The 21,063-nt window shown below is 44.3% G+C and overlaps 1 protein-coding gene across 1 annotated transcript in view; it reads left to right on the plus strand.

Annotated features, from left to right (window-relative positions):
• The window catches only part of LOC146175482 (papilin-like), a 70,945-nt gene that overhangs the window by 33,045 nt on the left and 16,837 nt on the right, over nt 1-21,063 (plus strand). Inside the window, exons 5-10 of the mRNA XM_084580816.1 lie at nt 2,475-2,648; nt 3,816-3,866; nt 11,389-11,562; nt 12,733-12,783; nt 17,043-17,216; nt 18,384-18,434. Coding sequence (XP_084436942.1) covers nt 2,475-2,648; nt 3,816-3,866; nt 11,389-11,562; nt 12,733-12,783; nt 17,043-17,216; nt 18,384-18,434 — 675 coding nt within the window. The remainder of the gene's footprint in view (nt 1-2,474; nt 2,649-3,815; nt 3,867-11,388; nt 11,563-12,732; nt 12,784-17,042; nt 17,217-18,383; nt 18,435-21,063) is intronic.

Below are 21,063 nucleotides of genomic sequence, written 5' to 3' on the forward strand. Positions count from 1 at the left end.
TAACAGGTTGGTACACAAATTGATGTGGGCTTTAAGCCAAAAAAGGTAATGGTCTAAGCCACCGCACACGCGCAGTACAACAGCGAAATCAGCACTAGGAATCCCGCTAAAATGATATCAGAGTGCCAGCCTATTCCCTTGAATTCCATTCTTATTCTACGTAACTTCACTTCAGAAATTGAAGAAAATTGTAGGACTCATAGCGCAGGAGCCTCTGAATTGTTCTTGTATCTTAAGTGGCTTCAACCTCGGCGAAGTTCATGGGCTGCTTTGTACATTCATAATAAAGAACATTTGCACAATATTGAGGTGGGCGCGTCAAGTCTGCAACCAGAGCAAAGTATGTTCTGAGCTCATGTCCGGTTGTGTTTAAATTGGAATTTGAAGTCCTGGCACAATATGTCAGTAAACTCTTCAGTTAATCCTACCACACTCAGCTGTAAAAATGCTTTTTTCAGCAAGTTCCTAACTAGAGACAGCAAAATCTCTGAAAGAAGCACAAACATTAGAACTTTACTTCCAAGATTATCATTATCAGCAGCAGCATCGAAAGAAAAAGCCTGATTACACCCACTGCAGGGTAAAAGCATCTCCTATTACTCTCCAAATAGCCCCCACATTTGCCAGCTGTATTAACCGAATCCCTGCAAACTTTTTTATAACAGTCGCCAGCTTAAGTTACTGCCGCCTCTACTATGCTTGCCTTTCTATAGAATCCAGCATATTATCCTTAGCGACTATCGGTTATCCTCTCGAATTAGATGTCCTGCCCAGGCCCATTTCTTCTTCTTTTAGGCTGGAATGCCATTAACCAACGGTTGTGCCTTAATTAGCTTTGCACACTTCATACCTCTTATTCGGACACATATCATTTTTGTTCCATTTCTCTTTGCGTTCTTTTAAATATAATTTGAACTATATTCGTTGCCATCCAAGTTTCTGCCCCGTAATTAAGTTCCAGTAAGATTCGACTTTTACCTAATTTTGTCTGATGGGATATATGCAAAGTTCCATTCGTGACCTGAGAGTACTTGCCAAGGTCGCTTGATCTGAGTCTATTTCATTCTCGTAGTAGGGATCCTAGGTCACTATATGTTTTCAGTAGACGTATTCGCATAACACGTTTAAGACATTCCTAGGTGTCGTACACTGTTTCTCCCTTCTGAGGCTGTTCAACAATTCTTCAGTCTGCTGAATAATTTCAGGGCAACCGTTCTGCCTTGCCTGTCAAGGTCATTACTGGTTTTGCGCTTATTTCCAAGAGTAGTTTAAGAAGTTAATGTGATCAGCGAATCGCAGGTTACTAATACTTATCATTCATTAAGTTTCATCTTTAACTATTCCCAATCCAATTCTCTATATCATTTCTCTAAGCAAGCGGTGAAAGCCATAGGAAAGATCTTGTCTCCTTATATCACATCCTTCCTCATAGAAATTTTGTTACTTTCTTCATGGATGAGTAAGGTAATCATTGTGTCTTTACAAATATATTCCACTGATTTCACATGTGGCTCATCTCTACCTTTATTCCGCATGTCTGCATGATCAATCTGGTTTCGATTCAGTGAAATAGTCGCATGGCACCAAGAAGGTTCATTGCACTGCAACGTTCGCGCGGAAAACGGCTTAGGAAGCTTGTACACCCCAGTTCAAAATTAGCCCCCTTTTCCTCACACGCTCACACGCTATTCGTTCTATGCCCTATGCGGAGCTGCGCTGACTGCATTGAAAACAGCTGTTTGCGTAAACTCCGTCGCGCAGACTTAGTCGACCTACCTATACGGCTCGTTCCACGTTGTGAATGTGGCGTAGCCCAGCGGAATACTTGTTTTTGTCGGAAATCACACCACACCTGCCTGTAGGTTGGTTTAAATACGCATGGATAACACTTGAAAGGACGCAAATACCTGAGTGGGCAATTGGTTATTCAATCCCGCGGCAAATCATAGACGACTAAAGTGGAAAACACACTGCATGGAGGACAAAACTTTAATGCTGTTCAAGACAATGTGGGTGGAGTTCTCAGCCGGATACCATATTTTGCAGAGCTGCCGCTTACGCCTGCTCTGCCAGTGCTTCCGGTCCTCCATATGGGAGCTGTTGAATGTAAACTCGGAGTTCTCAATACTGAAAATTTTATAAGCTGCAATATTCAAATTTTGTTACATGGCGAGATCATTAGATATATGTTGTGACATTCATCACAAAATTTACATTGTGGCGCATATACGTGGAAGTGTATCCATATAAAAGGCTAAGGTGTGGGTACGCGTTATATTAGATAATTCTTAACCGCTACCCTTTCCTCTTTGATAAGTTCTATGGAAAGTATTTTCTTTTCGTTTCCTGTCATAAAGCGAACAGGTAAGTATGTTGTGAGCGCGTGAACAATGAGCAAAACTGACTGACGCCGGGAGACGGTGCAGAATGATGTAAGACTTGCACTTAAGCGCTTCATTGATTTACCTTTGCAGCCAAAGTCGACGTAGCCTGCCTGGAACCCAAGAAGCCAGGACCTTGCTACGCCTACGTCCCTCGCTACTACTACAACCAAACCACGGGCACCTGCGAGGAGTTCATCTGGGGTGGTTGCCAGGAAAACGGAAACAACTTCGAAACGCTCGAAGTGTGCCAGAGCAGGTGTCGGTGTGAGTGTGATAATTACTTTTATTTATTTCTGAGGCGAATTTTTAGCGCGTGCACAAGTTTACTTCTCTCCGATTCGCTTCCAAAAGAAGTTAAAGCTCCTGCTGTGAGCTCAAACATAAAGTCATGCGGACATATGAAAGGTGGGAACTTCCACCGTGGTCGATAAACTATTACAATTCTGAGAAGTTGACATTACAAGGCGATGATTTCACGTGAAGTATTCAGATTTATGGGACGAGGTTTTTTTATTGACAGGAATCTATCTGCTCGGAAACACGGACGATGTAAGGGCATGACAAAAAATGAGAGAAATGTATCTTCGCCGAAGCCTTGCGACGGATTTGAGGTGTGCAGTACAGTGCGGGTTTTGAGGTATTGAGAACCTTAGCTTTATTTATTTACTTTTTACCTATAGTGGGGGCCACCATGGGCTAATTCAGGAGTGGGAATAATACAATGAATAAATAGCAACAGAATCAAAATATTTACATTTCATGGATTCTTTTTCGCCAGATAAACAACACTATACAAACAATCTCACTTCATACACAGCATGGCAGAACGAGAGGAAGAAAGACGGCTACATGGTATGAAAGACCACTGAACAACGGTGGAGGGAGAGGCTGAGTTCGCAAGCCGATCGAGCCAACCTTTCGACAAGTGGACCTGTCTTCGTCTGGATCCAGACCGACAAGTCCACTTGCTGAAACGCTAGCTCGGCTTGCGAGCGAACTGAGGATCCCTCTCCACCCTTGTCACCACTACGTGACAATATTCATATACAACAGCCAAACAGCGTCGCGGTTCTGAATTTTTCTGTGAATATTTCTACGGTACATGCAATACTAACCTCTGGCAACTTATTGGAGTGGGCAATCGCGTTTGGTAGCAAAGAATACTTATGTATGCTAACGTGACTAATTGGCTGCCGTATTGTTGTTCCATGATTCATTGATGCTGAATGTCGTAAAGACTCCTCAAAATAATTCCTTAGGTTTAACTTAAAATTACCATTGTACAGCTAGTATAGATAAAATTTGATCTGGAAGTTAGCTTGCGCTGTGAATGAGTTTACAAGTTCGCCTGTCCTCTTATATTAGAACTTCAGTTAACATTATTTGAGTGTCAGTCTACTGATCATAAATCTGCTACCCACCACTTCACAGATGTGCCTGGATTTGTCGACCCTACCCGCCCTTATCCTCTGCCTGTCGAAGGTGAGTCGGGTTTAATATTGAAACAATGGGATTGATTGGAGTTTATTAAGTCAAGCGACAATCGAGAGATGAGGTTGAATATATGGAGATAATATTTTCACCAATGGCAAGTAGTTTATGTTTTAGATATGTTATGTACCTACGACTTCAGCAAGAAACAGCCCATTCTAGGTAGCATTTTGTGTTGTCCCATGTGGTAACAACCCTGAGTGTCGATAAGTCGACTTTACTCATTAAAAAAAAACAAAAAAACAAAAAACAATTATGCCAGTGTTCTGAGCTGTAATGAAAAGCACGGTAAAAATGATTTGATCATGATCATTCTAGCTTCTGCAACCTATAAACAAGTGGGGAAACCTGCGTAGAACTGTAGATTGAAGTTTTCAGAAATATTTTGAAGGCTTACGCGGTAATTGGAATTCGGGGTGGAAGAAGCAGGGTGCATGCGGGCCTAAGTTTTATAGGGGCGAGCGTACGTTGAAACAATAAAAAATTGACAGAAATTTTCGCCAAGTATGAAGGGGCTTCCTACACAAATAGATGGTTTTAGGCATATCGTTAAATAGTTCGTAGATGGTGAGGAGTTGTAATGCAAAATGTGACAAGGTGAAAGAATATGAGCAGGCCCTAGCGTTTTATTCGAAGTGTTATTATTTAGGAGATGATGAGCGCATGTTTATATGCTCTAAAATGATTCTGCCAACAACGGTTACAGTCGGATAAATGAGATTTCTAGAAAAAAAACAAATTCAGGTTTTTCAGGTAAAACTGATGATAAAATCTTATACAATTATATGATATGAAGAGTTCACGTCTTGAAGCAGCTCAGGCTGAGAGAGACGGTGTATGGGAGGCCTCCGGCATGAGTTCAGTAACCAGGGAAACACTTGAACATATTTTGAGTTTCGCCTATACATCCCAACGTGGTCGCACAGCGGGCGAGGTTATGTTCAGGTACTCCAGCTAGTCTACCGAGCGCCTATTCCCTGCAATAGCGGAGGGTTTCGCCAAATATTGTTTGCAGTTCTCCAGCAGTGTGGGTAGATATCTCCATTGCCGGCGCAACGAGGTGTGTATCGTGTTTGCTATTCTTTATTTAGATTGACGCTGTAGTTTTTTCACTTTTTGTTGATCCGCGTATTGTCAATGCAATTGCTTTATTCAAAGATGAGCAAGCGTGTAGCCGGCGCCGCTAAAGGCTCCATCCCCTTCATGTATTTTCACGTGGTGGCGATGACAGTCCAGCAGTCAAGAAGGTACCGAAAGGCCCTTTATTGTCCCGTGTCGGCCAGCACAGGGCATGGTGGCCAGTGACTAACTTGAAGGACCCTTGTACCCGCCTGTTACGATAGAGGCTCCAACTGTAGGAATTTGGTATGAGAGTAAGAAGTTCGGGCGGAAACATTCGGACGCCGAATGCTTGTTACGTGCGCCTGTTGAGCACCCGCCCAGCGTCATTGAAGACGACATCTTCCTGAGTGACCTTTCAGCACGCAGTCTGGTGCTGAAAAGATGGAGATGGAGACTAGAGTAGCGATCCATCATTTATGGCTGCCTTCGACTACTCTGCGGAAAAACCTCTGTCATTCCTATGACCTTCCGGCAATCCGTGTCCACACTCTGTATCTGCAATGGCGTTAAATACAAGAATTTCAGCCCAAACAGGTCACTGTATCTCATCGTTGTCAGTGCATATTAGCGCGGCGAAGTACGTGGAGCTTGCCATGACGAACCAGCCTCGTGACAACAAGGTATCGCCCGTATAGTGTCTCGAATTCAAGATCTGCTTCATCCGAAGTGACTCGCTACGTGTGCTCTTGTCGTGGCTGCCAGCTTCGTAAAAAGCCTTCTTGAAAAACAGCTGGTTTGTTGCAACCTACCACGGGACCATTAAAACCGTTCCGGGTAATCGGATGGTTGTCCCGAAGGAAGAATAGCACAGAAAAACACGAGACACGTGAAGGAACACACAACGAATAGGTATGGACATGCTGGGACTATTCCCTTTTTCACTGTGAGGTAACAAGTGGATTATTGGGATCACTGGTTATCTCACGCACTATGCCGAAACAGCCGCGCTTCCAGGTGGCACCGTGGCTGGGGTGGCCCAGTTTTTCATAAAACAGATTATTGTACGCCATGGTCCACCGCAATTCTTATCACACAACTAGCGGCGGCGTTCATGTCCCTTTTGATGCTGCAAAATGTTCTCTATAGTTGCAGCAGTCATCGTCACACTGCTTATCCCCCGAATTAATGGATTTACCGGTCGCTTAAACAAGGCGCTTGCAGATATGCTCTCTGTATGTGTGGACACAGAACATAAAAAATACGACATAATTCCATACGCCACGCACGCCTAAAACACTGCCGCATAAAAAGCAACCATCATGATACCTTGCTCCCTCGTCTATGGTTACTTACTAGGCTGTGATGTTGGCTTCAAACGTGTCCGCAAAAACTGGAAACGAAAAAATTCCGAGAGCACTGTGGAATCTACAGTGCAGAAATGCGAAAGCCTAAGCGTTGCTGGTACACACGATGCATTACGTTTGCTCTCATTATCATTATCAACCGTAATTATCAAGGCAAATTGTCAGCGTGGTCATTATCACTCATTGCGGCGCCATTGTCATCGTTACTATCATCCTCGCGATAGACAAGGAGAATGATGATGCGTGTTTTACGATTCTGAACATGGTTCAGTTGGTTGAAGTGCTCGGCTGTGAATTCAATGGATAGAGGTTTGATTCACAATGGAGACAGGAATTATTTAGTTACTTTTGCCTCTCGCCCACAGTGCACAAGGTCAATTATTATGTGCGGTCGCAATACCGCGCATAATAGCCGATTACGTTACCATATGATGTCGTCACAATTTTGCGATATCCCGCGGAATCTCGCGAAAAAGTTTTACACTTCTCGTAGCCGGACCGACAGAATCATGGCCACTGGTATGAGCCATTAAAGGTTTTCGCCTCAAAATGGAACGGGTGATCATCATATGGTGAATTAGTAGTTACGTCTGAACGCGGAACATTTCGTGCGGCACATACACGGTATTTGAAGTCGTGTTCGTGGTCACGTGAGCAATTTTAGATTAAGTGAGTCATGATTAAGGAATCATGACTAAAGAGATGGTTAAGTCTTTATCTTGAGTTATAAAAAAGAGGTAAGTCGTAGTGATCACTTGTGGTTCACAAAGCATTTGGGTCAGACGTCCCAAATTGGGTCGAGAAGAGTGCTGATGCATGGCTCGCTATTGTCACGTTACTATAAGAGTATCACGTGCCAAGGTCACGTGAAAGTCAAGTTACATGAGAATACCACCTGGCTATGAGAATGCTGCAGCGGTGGCGTAGCGGCTATGAGGTGCAGCGGTGGCGTAGCGGTAGAACATCCGCCTCGCATGCAAGAGGACCGGGGTTCAAATCCCGGTGCCGCGCAATTCTCCACCGGATGACAAAAAAAAAAAAAAAAAAAAAATCCGCGTGTCGATGGAATTGCATATACAGGTTTGGGGTGCGACCTGATGCCGGTGAACACCTCCGGCAACGCACTCCCTCACCAGAACAGGAGTTGGCCACCCTGGTGCAGTAATTGGCCACAACCTCCTATGATAAGCTCCATAAAACCCCGGCCCTCAGTCACCAGCGGCTGCGGAACAACTGACCACGGCGGCGGTCAGACCTGTGACGCAGCAGGGGGTGCTAAGAAAGCCTGGCTCCGCTGGACAGGCCGCCATTGGAAACTGACCCTGGCAACGTTTAATGCTAGAACCCTTGCTAGTGAAGCTAGTTTAGCAGTGCTGTTAGAGGAACTAGAGGGCATGAAATGGGATGTCATAGGGCTTAGTGAGGTTAGGAGGCCGAATGAGGCATATACTGTATTGAAGGATGGGCATGTACTGTGTTATCGAGGTTTACCAGAGAGGCGACAACTAGGGGTAGGTTTTCTTGTCAATAAGTATATAGCGGGCAATATAGATGAATTCTATAGCATTAATGAGAGGGTTGCAGGCATCGTAATTAGGCTTAATAAGCGGTATAAACTGAAGGTTGTACAGGCCTATGCACCTACATGTAGTTATGATGACCAGGCAGTTGAAAGCTTCTATGAAGATGTAGAATCGGCAATGCGAAAAGTAAAGACGCAGTATACTGTACTAATGGGCGACTTCAATGCCAAGGTAGGGAAAAAAGAGGCAGGAGACAAGGCAGTAGGTGACTATGGCATTGGTTCTAGGAATAGCAGGGGGGAGTTACTAGTTGAGTTTGCAGAGCGCAATAACTTACGAATCATGAATACCTTCTTTAGCAAACGGAAGAACCGGAAATGGACATGGAAAAGTCCTAACGGAGAGACTAAAAATGAAATCGACTTCATAATGTGTTCAACCCCCGCCATTGTGCAGGATGTAGAGGTAATCGGGAAAGTTCGATGTAGTGACCATAGGATGGTGAGGTCCCGAATTAGCCTAAATCTGAAGAAGGAACGCAATAGATTAGTAAGAAAGAAACCCATCAACGAATTAGCGGTGAGGGGGAGGACAGAAGAGTTCAGAATCTCGCTACAGAATAGGTTTTCAGCTCTAACTGAGGATGGCGACATTACCCTAGAGGCAATGAACAATAATTTCAGAGATATCATTACTGAGTGCGCAGTAGAAGTAGGCGGTAGGATAGTTAAAGAGGGTACCGGTAAGCTGTCTAAGGAGACGAAAGATTTGATTAAGAAACGGCAGAGTATGAAAGCTTCCAATCCAACAGACCAGATCGAATTGGCCGAGATATCAAAGCTAATCAATAAGCGCAAGGTGGCCGATATAAGGAAGTATAACATGGAGAAAATTGAGCATGCTGTAAAGAACGGGGGAAGCCTTAAAGCGGTAAAGAAGAAATTGGGCATAGGCAAAAACCAGATGTATGCGATAAGGGACAAGGCGGGCAACGTCATCACTAATATGGACAAGATAGTCAAAGTAGCCGAGGAGTTCTATACAGATCTCTACAGTAGCCGAAGTAGTCAGGACCGTAGTGAGATTGGCGGTAGGGAAAAACAGTCAGACGTTCCACCAGTGACGAAGGACGAGGTCAAGAAAGCACTAGAAACTATGAAAAGGGGGAAATCAGCTGGAGAGGATCAGATAACTACAGATTTGCTGAAGGACGGGGGGGATATCGTGCTAGAAAAACTGGCCACCCTGTATACGCAGTGCCTGGTGTCATCGACGGTACCGGAAGCATGGAAGAATGCAAACATTATCCTCATTCACAAGAAAGGGGACTCTAAGGACCTTAAAAACTACAGACCAATCAGCTTACTGTCTGTTACGTATAAGGTATTTACTAAGGTAATCGCCAATAGGATCAGGACAACCTTAGACTACAATCAAGCAAAGGATCAAGCAGGGTTTCGGAAACGGTACTCTACTATCGATCATATCCATACCATCAATCAGGTGATAGAAAAATGCTCGGAATATAACCAACCCTTATACATAGCATTCATTGATTACGAAAAAGCATTTGACTCAGTTGAAACCTCGGCGGTGATGCAGGCATTGCGAAATCAGGGGGTAGACGAGACGTACGTGAAAGTGCTGGAAGATATATATAGTGGCTGCACAGCAACCATAGTTCTACATAAAGAAAGCAATAAAATTCCCATAAAGAAAGGTGTTAGGCAAGGAGACACAATCTCCCCAGTACTATTCACAGCTTGTTTAGAGGAAGTATTCAGAGACTTGGAATGGGAGCAGTTAGGGATAAGGGTAGATGGAGAATACCTCAGTAATCTGCGATTTGCTGATGACATTGCCTTGCTAAGCAACTCGGGGGATGAACTGCAAATAATGATTGATGACCTAGACAGAAAAAGTAGAATGGTAGGCTTGAAAATCAATATGCAGAAGACTAAGGTAATGTTCAACAGCCTCGGGAAGGAACAGCAGTTTACATTAGGTAGCGAAATACTGGAAAAAGTAGGCGAATATGTCTACTTAGGACAGGTAGTAACCGCAGATCCAGACCATGAAAAGGAAATATCAAGAAGAATAAGATTGGGATGGAGCGCATTTGGCAAGCACTCGCAGATTATGACTAGCAGCTTACCGGTATCGCTCAAGAGGAAAGTGTACAACAGTTGCATCTTGCCTGTACTCACCTATGGGGCTGAAACGTGGAGGCTAACCAAGAGAGTTCTACTTAAGTTGAGGACAACACAAAGAGCTATGGAACGAAAAATGGTAGGGGTAACATTAAGAGATAGAAAGCGTGCAGAGTGGGTCAGAGAAATAACTCAAGTTAACGACATTCTAGTGGAAATTAAGAAGAAGAAATGGACATGGGCAGGACATGTAGTGCGAAGAGAGGATAACCGATGGTCGCTGAGGGTAACAAACTGGATTCCAAGGGAAGGAAAGCGTAGCAGGGGGAGGCAGAAAGTTAGGTGGGCGGATGAGATTAAGAAGTTCGCAGGGGTCAAGTGGATGCAGCTAGCACAGAACCGGGTTAAGTGGAGAAATATGGGAGAGGCCTTCGCCCTGCAGTGGGTATAATCAGGCTGATGATGATGATGATGATGATGATGATGATGATGATGAGAATGCTACACGATAGGAGCACCGCCTTACCGCCGATCCTACACTTGCAGAAAAAATGCAACAAAAGCGCATCAAGGAGCACCACGCGACAGGTGCAACGGTGAACCGTCCAAACTCACAACTGCAGGAGCACTGCAACAAAAGCCGCGCCAAGAAAAGGAAATTTCCTCTGTACGGCACGTGTCATGGCGTTGCCAGCAAAAGCTTTAGAAGGGGCGCGCGATGGGGGATGAGCCAACACTCAGGCTTCTGCAATGTAGTCTCATGTACAGTTTGATTCCTTAATGCCTACGTAATCGCTCAGGTTTCGATTTAGTGAAATCCTTTGACGTAATCTGCTAAAACATAAATATGTGTTGTATATATTCCGAAGCATGTTCCTATTAATTAGCTGACAGCTATAATATAATCTATTGTCCAGATGTATTTCTGAAAGCCTGCTGTTTGTTGTGAGCCGAGTCATGTGTCTAGGACTCTAATTGAGCCGGGAGCCGCTTACGCCCGCATTGCCAGTGCTCTCTAATCATCTAGCCATGAAGTGGTAAATATCTCCTAGCGGTGTTCAATTTCGAGCATTTTGTTATTAGCTCCAAATTTTAGTTTTTTCCACATGCCCATTCCATATAAGTTGCGATATTTCCCACAAAATGGGTATTTAGCTGCGTATGCCAGGAGATTTATCTAGTGAGAAAGGCAGAGGGGTGGATGTGTGTTAGCTTGTAGATTACTGTCGCTACAGTTTTCTGCTTGGTTAGCTTTATGAAAAGTATTTTTTTTTTTCACTTGCTGCCAGAACAGCGCGCATGTAAATGTGTAATCAGCTCGTGGAACATGGAGAAAACTGACAGGCGCAGGGAATAGGTCGTATATAATGTAACGGGTAAAACTTGGCGTCGCCCCAACCACTTACATGTGCAGCCAGAGTCGACGTAGCCTGCCTGGAACCCAAGAAGCCCGGACCTTGCCTCGCCTATGTCCCTCGCTACTACTACAATAAAACCACGGGGACATGCGAGGAGTTCATCTGGGGTGGTTGCCAGGAAAACGGAAACAACTTCGAAACGCTCGAAGTGTGCAAGAGCAGGTGTCGGTGTGAGTGTGATAATTACTTTTATTTATTTCTGAGGCGAATTTTTAGCGCATGCGCAAGATTACTTCTCTCAGATTCGCGTCAAAAAGAAGTTAAAGCTCCTACAGTGAGCACAAACATAAAGTCATGCGGACATACGAAAGGTTGGAACTTCCACCGTGGTCGAGAAACTATCACAATTCTGAGAAGTTGACATTACAAGGCGATGATTTCACGTGAAGTATTGAGATTTATGGGACGAGGTTTTTTTATTGACAGGAATCTATCTCCTCGGAAACGCGGACCATGTAAGGGCATGACAAAAAATGAGAGAAATGTATCTTCGCCGAAGCCGTGCGACCGATTTGAGGTGTGCAGTACAGTGCGGGTTTTGAGGTATTGAGGACCTTAGGTTTATTTATTTATTTGTTACATATAGGGGGGGGGGGCACCATAGGCCCATTCAGGAGTGGGAATAATGCAATGAATAAATAGCAACAGAATCAAAATATTTACATTTCATGGATTCTTTTTCGCCAGATAAACAACACTATACAAACAATCTCACTTCATACACAGCATGGCAGAACGAGAGGAAGAAAGATGGCTGCATTGTATGAAAGACCACTGAACAACGGTGGAGGGAGAGGGTGAGTTCGCAAGCCGATCGAGCCAACGTTTTGACAAGTGGCCCTGTCTTCGTCTGGATCCAAATGAAGACAAGTCCACTTGCTGAAACGCTAGCTCGGTTTGCGAGCGAACTGAGGATCCCTCTCAACCCTTGTCACCACTACGTGACAATATTCATATACAACAGCCAAACAGCATCGCGGTTCTGAAATTTTCTGTGAATATTTCGACGGTACATCAATACTAACCTCTTGCAACTTATTGGAGTGGGCGATCGCGTTTGGTAACAAAGAATACTTATGTGCGCTAATGTGACTAATTGGCTGCCGTATTGCTGTTCAATGATTCATTAGTGCTGAATGTCTGAAAGACTCCTCAAAATAATCCTTAGGTTTAACTTAAAGTTACCATTGTACAGCTAGTATAGATAAAATTTGATCTGGAAGTTAGTCTGCGCTGTGAATGTATTTACAAGTTCGCCTGTCCTCTTATATTAGAACTTCAGTTAACATTCTTTGAGTGTCAGTCTACTGATCATAAATCTGCTACCCACCACTTTACAGATGTGCCTGGATTTGTCGACCCTACCCGCCCTTATCCTCTGCCTGTCGAAGGTGAGTCGGGTTTAATATTCAAACTACGAGATTGATTGGAGTTTATTAAGTCAAGCGACAATCGAGAGATGAGGTTGAATATATGGAGATAATATTTTCACCAATGGCAAGTAGTTTATGTTTTAGATATGTTATGTACCTACGACTTCGACAAAAAACAGCCCATTCTAGGTAGCATTTTGTGTTGTCCCATGTGGTAACAACCTTGAGTGGCGATAAGTCGACTTTACTCATTAAAAAAAAAAAAAAATCAATTATGCCAGTGTTCTGAGCTGTAATGAAAAGCACCGTAAAAATGATTTGATCATGATCATTTTAGCTTCTGCAACCTATGAAAAAGTGGGGAAACCTGCGTAGAACTCTAGACTGAAGTTTTCAGAAATATTTTGAAGGCTTACGCGGGAATTGGAATTCGGGGAGGAGGAATCAGGGTGCGTGCGGGCCTATGTCTTATTGGGGAAGCGTGCGTTGAAACAATAAAAAAATTGACAGAAATTTTCGCCAAGTATGAAGGGGCTTCCTACACAAATAGATGGTTTTAGGCATATCGTTAAATAGTTTGTAGAGGGTGAGGAGTTGTAGCGCAAAATGTGACAAGGTGAAAGAATATCAGCTGGCCCTAGCGTTTTATTCGAAGTGTTATTACTTAGGAGATGATGAGCGCATGTTTATATGCTCTAAAATGATTCTGCCAACAACGGTTACAGTCGGATAAATGAGATTTCTAGGAAAAAACAAACAAATTCAGCTTTTTCAGGTAAAACTGATAATAAAATCTTATACAATTATATGATATGAAGAGTTCACGTCTTGAAGCAGCTCAGGCTGAGAGAGACGGTGCATGGGAGGCCTCCGGCATGAGTTCAGTAACCTTTAAAGCACTTGAACATATTTTGAGTTTCGCCTATACATCCGAACGTGGTCGCACAGCGAGCGGGGTTATACCCAGGCACTCCAGCTCGTCTACCGAGCGCATATTCCCTGCAATAGCGGAGGGTTTCGTCAAATATTGTTTGCAGTTCTCCAGCAGTGTGGGTAGATATCTCCATTGCCGGCACAACGCGGTGTGTGTCGTGTTTGCTATTCTTTATTTAAATTGACGCTGTAGTTTTCTCACTTTTTGTTGATCCGCGTATTGTCAATGCAAGTGCTTTATTCAAAGATGAACAAGGGTGTAGCCGGCGCCGCTACAGGTTCCAGCCTCTTCTTGTATTTTCACGTGGTGGCGATGACAGTCCAGCAGTCAAGAAGGTACCGAAAGGCCCTTTATTGTCCCGTGTCGGCCAGCACAGGGCATGGTAGCCAGTGACTAACTTGAAGGACCCTTGTACCCGCCTGTTACGATAGAGCCTCCAACTGTAAGAATTTGATATGACAGTAAGAAGTTCGGGCGGAAACATTCGGACGCCGACTGCTTGTTACGGGCGCCTGTTGAGCACCCGCCCAGCGTCATTGAAGACATCTTCCTGAGTGACCTTTCAGCACGCAGTCTGGTGCTGAAGAGATGGAGATGGTGACTAGAGCAGCGATCCATCATTTATGGCTGCCTTCGATTACTCTGCGGAAAAACCTTCTGTAATCCCCAAGGCCTTCCGGCAATACGTGTCCACACTCTGCATCTACAATGGCGTTAACTACAAGAATTTCAGCCCAAACAGGTCACTGTATCTCATCGTTGTCAGTGCATATTTGCGCGGCGAGGTACGTGGAGCTTGCCATGACGAACCAGCTTCGTGACAACAAGGTATCGCCCGTATAGTGTCTCGAATTCAAGATCTGCTTCATCCGAAGTGACACGCTACGTGTGCTCTTGTCGTGGCTGCCAGCTTCGTAAAAAGCCTTCTTGACAAACAGCTGGTTTGTTGCAACCTACCACGGGACCATTAAAACCGTTCCGGGTAATCGGATGGTTGTCCCGAAGGAAGAATAGCACAGAAAAACACGAGACACGTGAAGGAACACACAACGAATAGGTATGGACATGCTGGGACTATTCCCTTTTTCACTGTGAGGTAACAAGTGGATTATTGGGATCACTGGTTATCTCACGCACTATGCCGAAACAGCCGCGCTTCCAGGTGGCACCGTGGCTGGGGTGACCCAGTTTTTCATAAAACAGATTATTGTACGCCATGGTCCACCGCAATTCTTATCACACAACTAGCGGCGGCGTTCATGTCCCTTTTGATGCTGCAAAATGTTCTCTATAGTTGCAGCAGTCATCGTCACACTGCTTATCCCCCGAACTAATGGATTTACCGGTCGCTTAAACAAGGCGCTTGCAGATATGCTCTCTGTATGTGTGGACACAGAACATAAAAAATACGACATAATTCCATACGCCACGCACGCCTAAAACACTGCCGCATAAAAAGCAACCATCATGATACCTTGCTCCCTCGTCTATGGTTACTTACTAGGCTGTGATGTTGGCTTCAAACGTGTCCGCAAAAACTGGAAACGAAAAAATTCCGAGAGCACTGTGGAATCTACAGTGCAGAAATGCGAAAGCCTAAGCGTTGCTGGTACACACGATGCATTACGTTTGCTCTCATTATCATTATCAACTACTTGCACCGTAATTATCAAGGCAAATTGTCAGCGTGGTCATTATCACTCATTGCGGCGCCATTGTCATCGTTACTATCATCCTCGCGATCGACAAGGAGAATGATGATGCGTGTTTTACGATTCTGAACATGGTTCAGTTGGTTGAAGTGCTCGGCTGTGAATTCAATGGATAGAGGTTTGATTCACAATGGAGACAGGAATTATTTAGTTATTTTTGCCTCCCGCCCACAGTGCACAAGGTCAATTATTATGTGCGGTCGCAATACCGCGCATAATAGCCGATTACGTTACCATATGATGTCGTCACAATTTTGCGATATCCCGCGGAATCTCGCGAAAAAGTTTTACACTTCTCGTAGCCGGACCGACAGAATCATGGCCACTGGTATGAGCCATTAAAGGTTTTCGCCTCAAAATGGAACGGGTGATCATCATATGGTGAATTAGTAGTTACGTCTGAACGCGGAACATTTCGTGCGGCACATACACGGTATTTGAAGTCGTGTTCGTGGTCACGTGAGCAATTTTAGATTAAGTGAGTCATGATTAAGGAATCATGACTAAAGAGATGGTTAAGTCTTTATCTTGAGTTATAAAAAAGAGGTAAGTCGTAGTGATCACTTGTGGTTCACAAAGCATTTGGGTCAGACGTCCCAAATTGGGTCGAGAAGAGTGCTGATGCATGGCTCGCTATTGTCACGTTACTATAAGAGTATCACGTGCCAAGGTCACGTGAAAGTCAAGTTACATGAGAATACCACCTGGCTATGAGAATGCTACACGACAGGAGCACCGCCTTACCGCCGATCCTACACTTGCAGAAAAAATGCAACAAAAGCGCATCAAGGAGCACCACGCGACAGGTGCAACGGTGAACCGTCCAAACTCACAACTGCAGGAGCACTGCAACAAAAGCCGCGCCAAGAAAAGGAAATTTCCTCTGTACGGCACGTGTCATGGCGTTGCCAGCAAAAGCTTTAGAAGGGGCGCGCGATGGGGGATGAGCCAACACTCAGGCTTCTGCAATATAGTCTCATGTACAGTTTGATTCCTTAATGCCTACGTAATCGCTCAGGTTTCGATTTAGTGAAATCCTTTGACGTAATCTGCTAAAACATAAATATGTGTTGTATATATTCCGAAGCATGTTCCTATTAATTAGCTGACAGCTATAATATAATCTATTGTCCAGATGTATTTCTGAAAGCCTGCTGTTTGTTGTGAGCCGAGTCATGTGTCTAGGACTCTAATTGAGCCGGGAGCCGCTTACGCCCGCATTGCCAGTGCTCTCTAATCATCTAGCCATGAGGTGGTAAATATCTCCTAGCGGTGTTCAATTTTGAGCATTTTGTTATTAGCTCCAAATTTTAGTTTTTTCCACATGCCCATTCCATATAAGTTGCGATATTTCCCACAAAATGGGTATTTAGCTGCGTATGCCAGGAGATTTATCTAGTGAGAAAGGCAGAGGGGTGGATGTGTGTTAGCTTGTAGATTACTGTCGCTACAGTTTTCTGCTTGGTTAGCTTTATGAAAAGTATTTTTTTTTTCACTTGCTGCCAGAACAGCGCGCATGTAAATGTGTAATCAGCTCGTGGAACATGGAGAAAACTGACAGGCGCAGGGAATAGGTCGTATATAATGTAACGGGTAAAACTTGGCGTCGCCCCAACCACTTACATGTGCAGCCAGAGTCGACGTAGCCTGCCTGGAACCCAAGAAGCCCGGACCTTGCCTCGCCTATGTCCCTCGCTACTACTACAATAAAACCACGGGGACATGCGAGGAGTTCATCTGGGGTGGTTGCCAGGAAAACGGAAACAACTTCGAAACGCTCGAAGTGTGCAAGAGCAGGTGTCGGTGTGAGTGTGATAATTACTTTTATTTATTTCTGAGGCGAATTTTTAGCGCATGCGCAAGATTACTTCTCTCCGATTCGCGTCAAAAAGAAGTTAAAGCTCCTACTGTGAGCAAAAACATAAAGTCATGCGGACATACGAAAGGTTGGAACTTCCACCGTGGTCGAGAAACTATCACAATTCTGAGAAGTTGACATTACAAGGCGATGATTTCACGTGAAGTATTGAGATTTATGGGACGAGGTTTTTTTATTGACAGGAATCTATCTCCTCGGAAACGCGGACCATGTAAGGGCATGACAAAAAATGAGAGAAATGTATCTTCGCCGAAGCCGTGCGACCGATTTGAGGTGTGCAGTACAGTGCGGGTTTTGAGGTATTGAGGACCTTAGGTTTATTTATTTATTTGTTACATATAGTGGGGGGCACCATAGGCCCATTCAGGAGTGGGAATAATGCAATGAATAAATAGCAACAGAATCAAAATATTTACATTTCATGGATTCTTTTTCGCCAGATAAACAACACTATACAAACAATGTCACTTCATACACAGCATGGCAGAACGAGAGGAAGAAAGATGGCTGCATTGTATGAAAGACCACTGAACAACGGTGGAGGGAGAGGGTGAGTTCGCAAGCCGATCGAGCCAACGTTTTGACAAGTGGCCCTGTCTTCGTCTGGATCCAAATGAAGACAAGTCCACTTGCTGAAACGCTAGCTCGGTTTGCGAGCGAACTGAGGATCCCTCTCAACCCTTGTCACCACTACGTGACAATATTCATATACAACAGCCAAACAGCGTCGCGGTTCTGAAATTTTCTGTGAATATTTCGACGGTACATCAATACTAACCTCTTGCAACTTATTGGAGTGGGCGATCGCGTTTGGTAACAAAGAATACTTATGTGCGCTAATGTGACTAATTGGCTGCCGTATTGCTGTTCAATGATTCATTAGTGCTGAATGTCTGAAAGACTCCTCAAAATAATCCTTAGGTTTAACTTAAAGTTACCATTGTACAGCTAGTATAGATAAAATTTGATCTGGAAGTTAGTCTGCGCTGTGAATGTATTTACAAGTTCGCCTGTCCTCTTATATTAGAACTTCAGTTAACATTCTTTGAGTGTCAGTCTACTGATCATAAATCTGCTACCCACCACTTTACAGATGTGCCTGGATTTGTCGACCCTACCCGCCCTTATCCTCTGCCTGTCGAAGGTGAGTCGGGTTTAATATTCAAACTACGAGATTGATTGGAGTTTATTAAGTCAAGCGACAATCGAGAGATGAGGTTGAATATATGGAGATAATATTTTCACCAATGGCAAGTAGTTTATGTTTTAGATATGTTATGTACCTACGACTTCGACAAAAAACAGCCCATTCTAGGTAGCATTTTGTGTTGTCCCATGTGGTAACAACCTTGAGTGGCGATAAGTCGACTTTACTCATTAAAAAAAAAAAAAAAAATCAATTATGCCAGTGTTCTGAGCTGTAATGAAAAGCACCGTAAAAATGATTTGATCATGATCATTTTAGCTTCTGCAACCTATGAAAAAGTGGGGAAACCTGCGTAGAACTCTAGACTGAAGTTTTCAGAAATATTTTGAAGGCTTACGCGGGAATTGGAATTCGGGGAGGAGGAATCAGGGTGCGTGCGGGCCTATGTCTTATTGGGGGAGCGTGCGTTGAAACAATAAAAAAATTGACAGAAATTTTCGCCAAGTATGAAGGGGCTTCCTACACAAATAGATGGTTTTAGGCATATCGTTAAATAGTTTGTAGAGGGTGAGGAGTTGTAGCGCAAAATGTGACAAGGTGAAAGAATATCAGCTGGCCCTAGCGTTTTATTCGAAGTGTTATTACTTAGGAGATGATGAGCGCATGTTTATATGCTCTAAAATGATTCTGCCAACAACGGTTACAGTCGGATAAATGAGATTTCTAGGAAAAAACAAACAAATTCAGCTTTTTCAGGTAAAACTGATAATAAAATCTTATACAATTATATGATATGAAGAGTTCACGTCTTGAAGCAGCTCAGGCTGAGAGAGACGGTGCATGGGAGGCCTCCGGCATGAGTTCAGTAACCTTTAAAGCACTTGAACATATTTTGAGTTTCGCCTATACATCCGAACGTGGTCGCACAGCGAGCGAGGTTATACCCAGGCACTCCAGCTCGTCTACCGAGCGCATATTCCCTGCAATAGCGGAGGGTTTCGTCAAATATTGTTTGCAGTTCTCCAGCAGTGTGGGTAGATATCTCCATTGCCGGCACAACGCGGTGTGTGTCGTGTTTGCTATTCTTTATTTAAATTGACGCTGTAGTTTTCTCACTTTTTGTTGATCCGCGTATTGTCAATGCAAGTGCTTTATTCAAAGATGAACAAGGGTGTAGCCGGCGCCGCTACAGGTTCCAGCCTCTTCTTGTATTTTCACGTGGTGGCGATGACAGTCCAGCAGTCAAGAAGGTACCGAAAGGCCCTTTATTGTCCCGTGTCGGCCAGCACAGGGCATGGTAGCCAGTGACCAACTTGAAGGACCCTTGTACCCGCCTGTTACGATAGAGCCTCCAACTGTAAGAATTTGATATGACAGTAAGAAGTTCGGGCGGAAACATTCGGACGCCGACTGCTTGTTACGGGCGCCTGTTGAGCACCCGCCCAGCGTCATTGAAGACATCTTCCTGAGTGACCTTTCAGCACGCAGTCTGGTGCTGAAGAGATGGAGATGGTGACTAGAGCAGCGATCCATCATTTATGGCTGCCTTCGATTACTCTGCGGAAAAACCTTCTGTCATCCCCAAGGCCTTCCGGCAATACGTGTCCACACTCTGCATCTACAATGGCGTTAACTACAAGAATTTCAGCCCAAACAGGTCACTGTATCTCATCGTTGTCAGTGCATATTTGCGCGGCGAGGTACGTGGAGCTTGCCATGACGAACCAGCTTCGTGACAACAAGGTATCGCCCGTATAGTGTCTCGAATTCAAGATCTGCTTCATCCGAAGTGACACGCTACGTGTGCTCTTGTCGTGGCTGCCAGCTTCGTAAAAAGCCTTCTTGACAAACAGCTGGTTTGTTGCAACCTACCACGGGACCATTAAAACCGTTCCGGGTAATCGGATGGTTGTCCCGAAGGAAGAATAGCACAGAAAAACACGAGACACGTGAAGGAACACACAACGAATCGGTATGGACATGCTGGGACTATTCCCTTTTTTACTATGAGGTAACAAGTGGATTATTGGGATCACTGGTTATCTCACGCACTATGCCGAAATGCCGCGCTTCCAGGTGGCACCATGGCTGGGGTGGCCCAGTTTTTCATAAAACAGATTATTCTACGCCATGGTCCCCCGAAATTCTTATCACACAACTAGCGGCGGCGTTCATGTCCCTTTTGATGCTGCAGAATTATCTGTATAGTTGCAGCAGTCATCGTCACACTGCTTATCCCCCGCAGACAAATGGATTTACCGGTCGCTTAAACAAGGCGCTTGCAGATATGCTCTCTGTATGTGTGGACACAGAACATAAAAAATACGACATAATTCCATACGCCACGTTCACCTACAATACTGCCGCAAAAAAAGCAACCATCATGATACCTTGCTCCCTCGTCTATGGTTACTTACTAGGCTATGATGTTGGCACCAAACGTGTCCGCAAAAACTGGAAACGAAAAAATTCCGAGAGCGCTGTGGAATCTACACTGCAGAAATGCGAAAGGCTAAGCGTTGCTTGTACACACGATGCATTGCGTTTGCTCTCATTATCATTATCAACTACTTGCACCGTAATCATCAAGGCAAATGTCATCATGGTCATTATCGCTCATTGCAGC

This window comes from Amblyomma maculatum, chromosome 10, assembly GCF_055883805.1.
Source record: "Amblyomma maculatum isolate TAMU_Amacu chromosome 10, ASM5588380v1, whole genome shotgun sequence".
NCBI classification, from domain to species: domain Eukaryota; kingdom Metazoa; phylum Arthropoda; class Arachnida; order Ixodida; family Ixodidae; genus Amblyomma; species Amblyomma maculatum.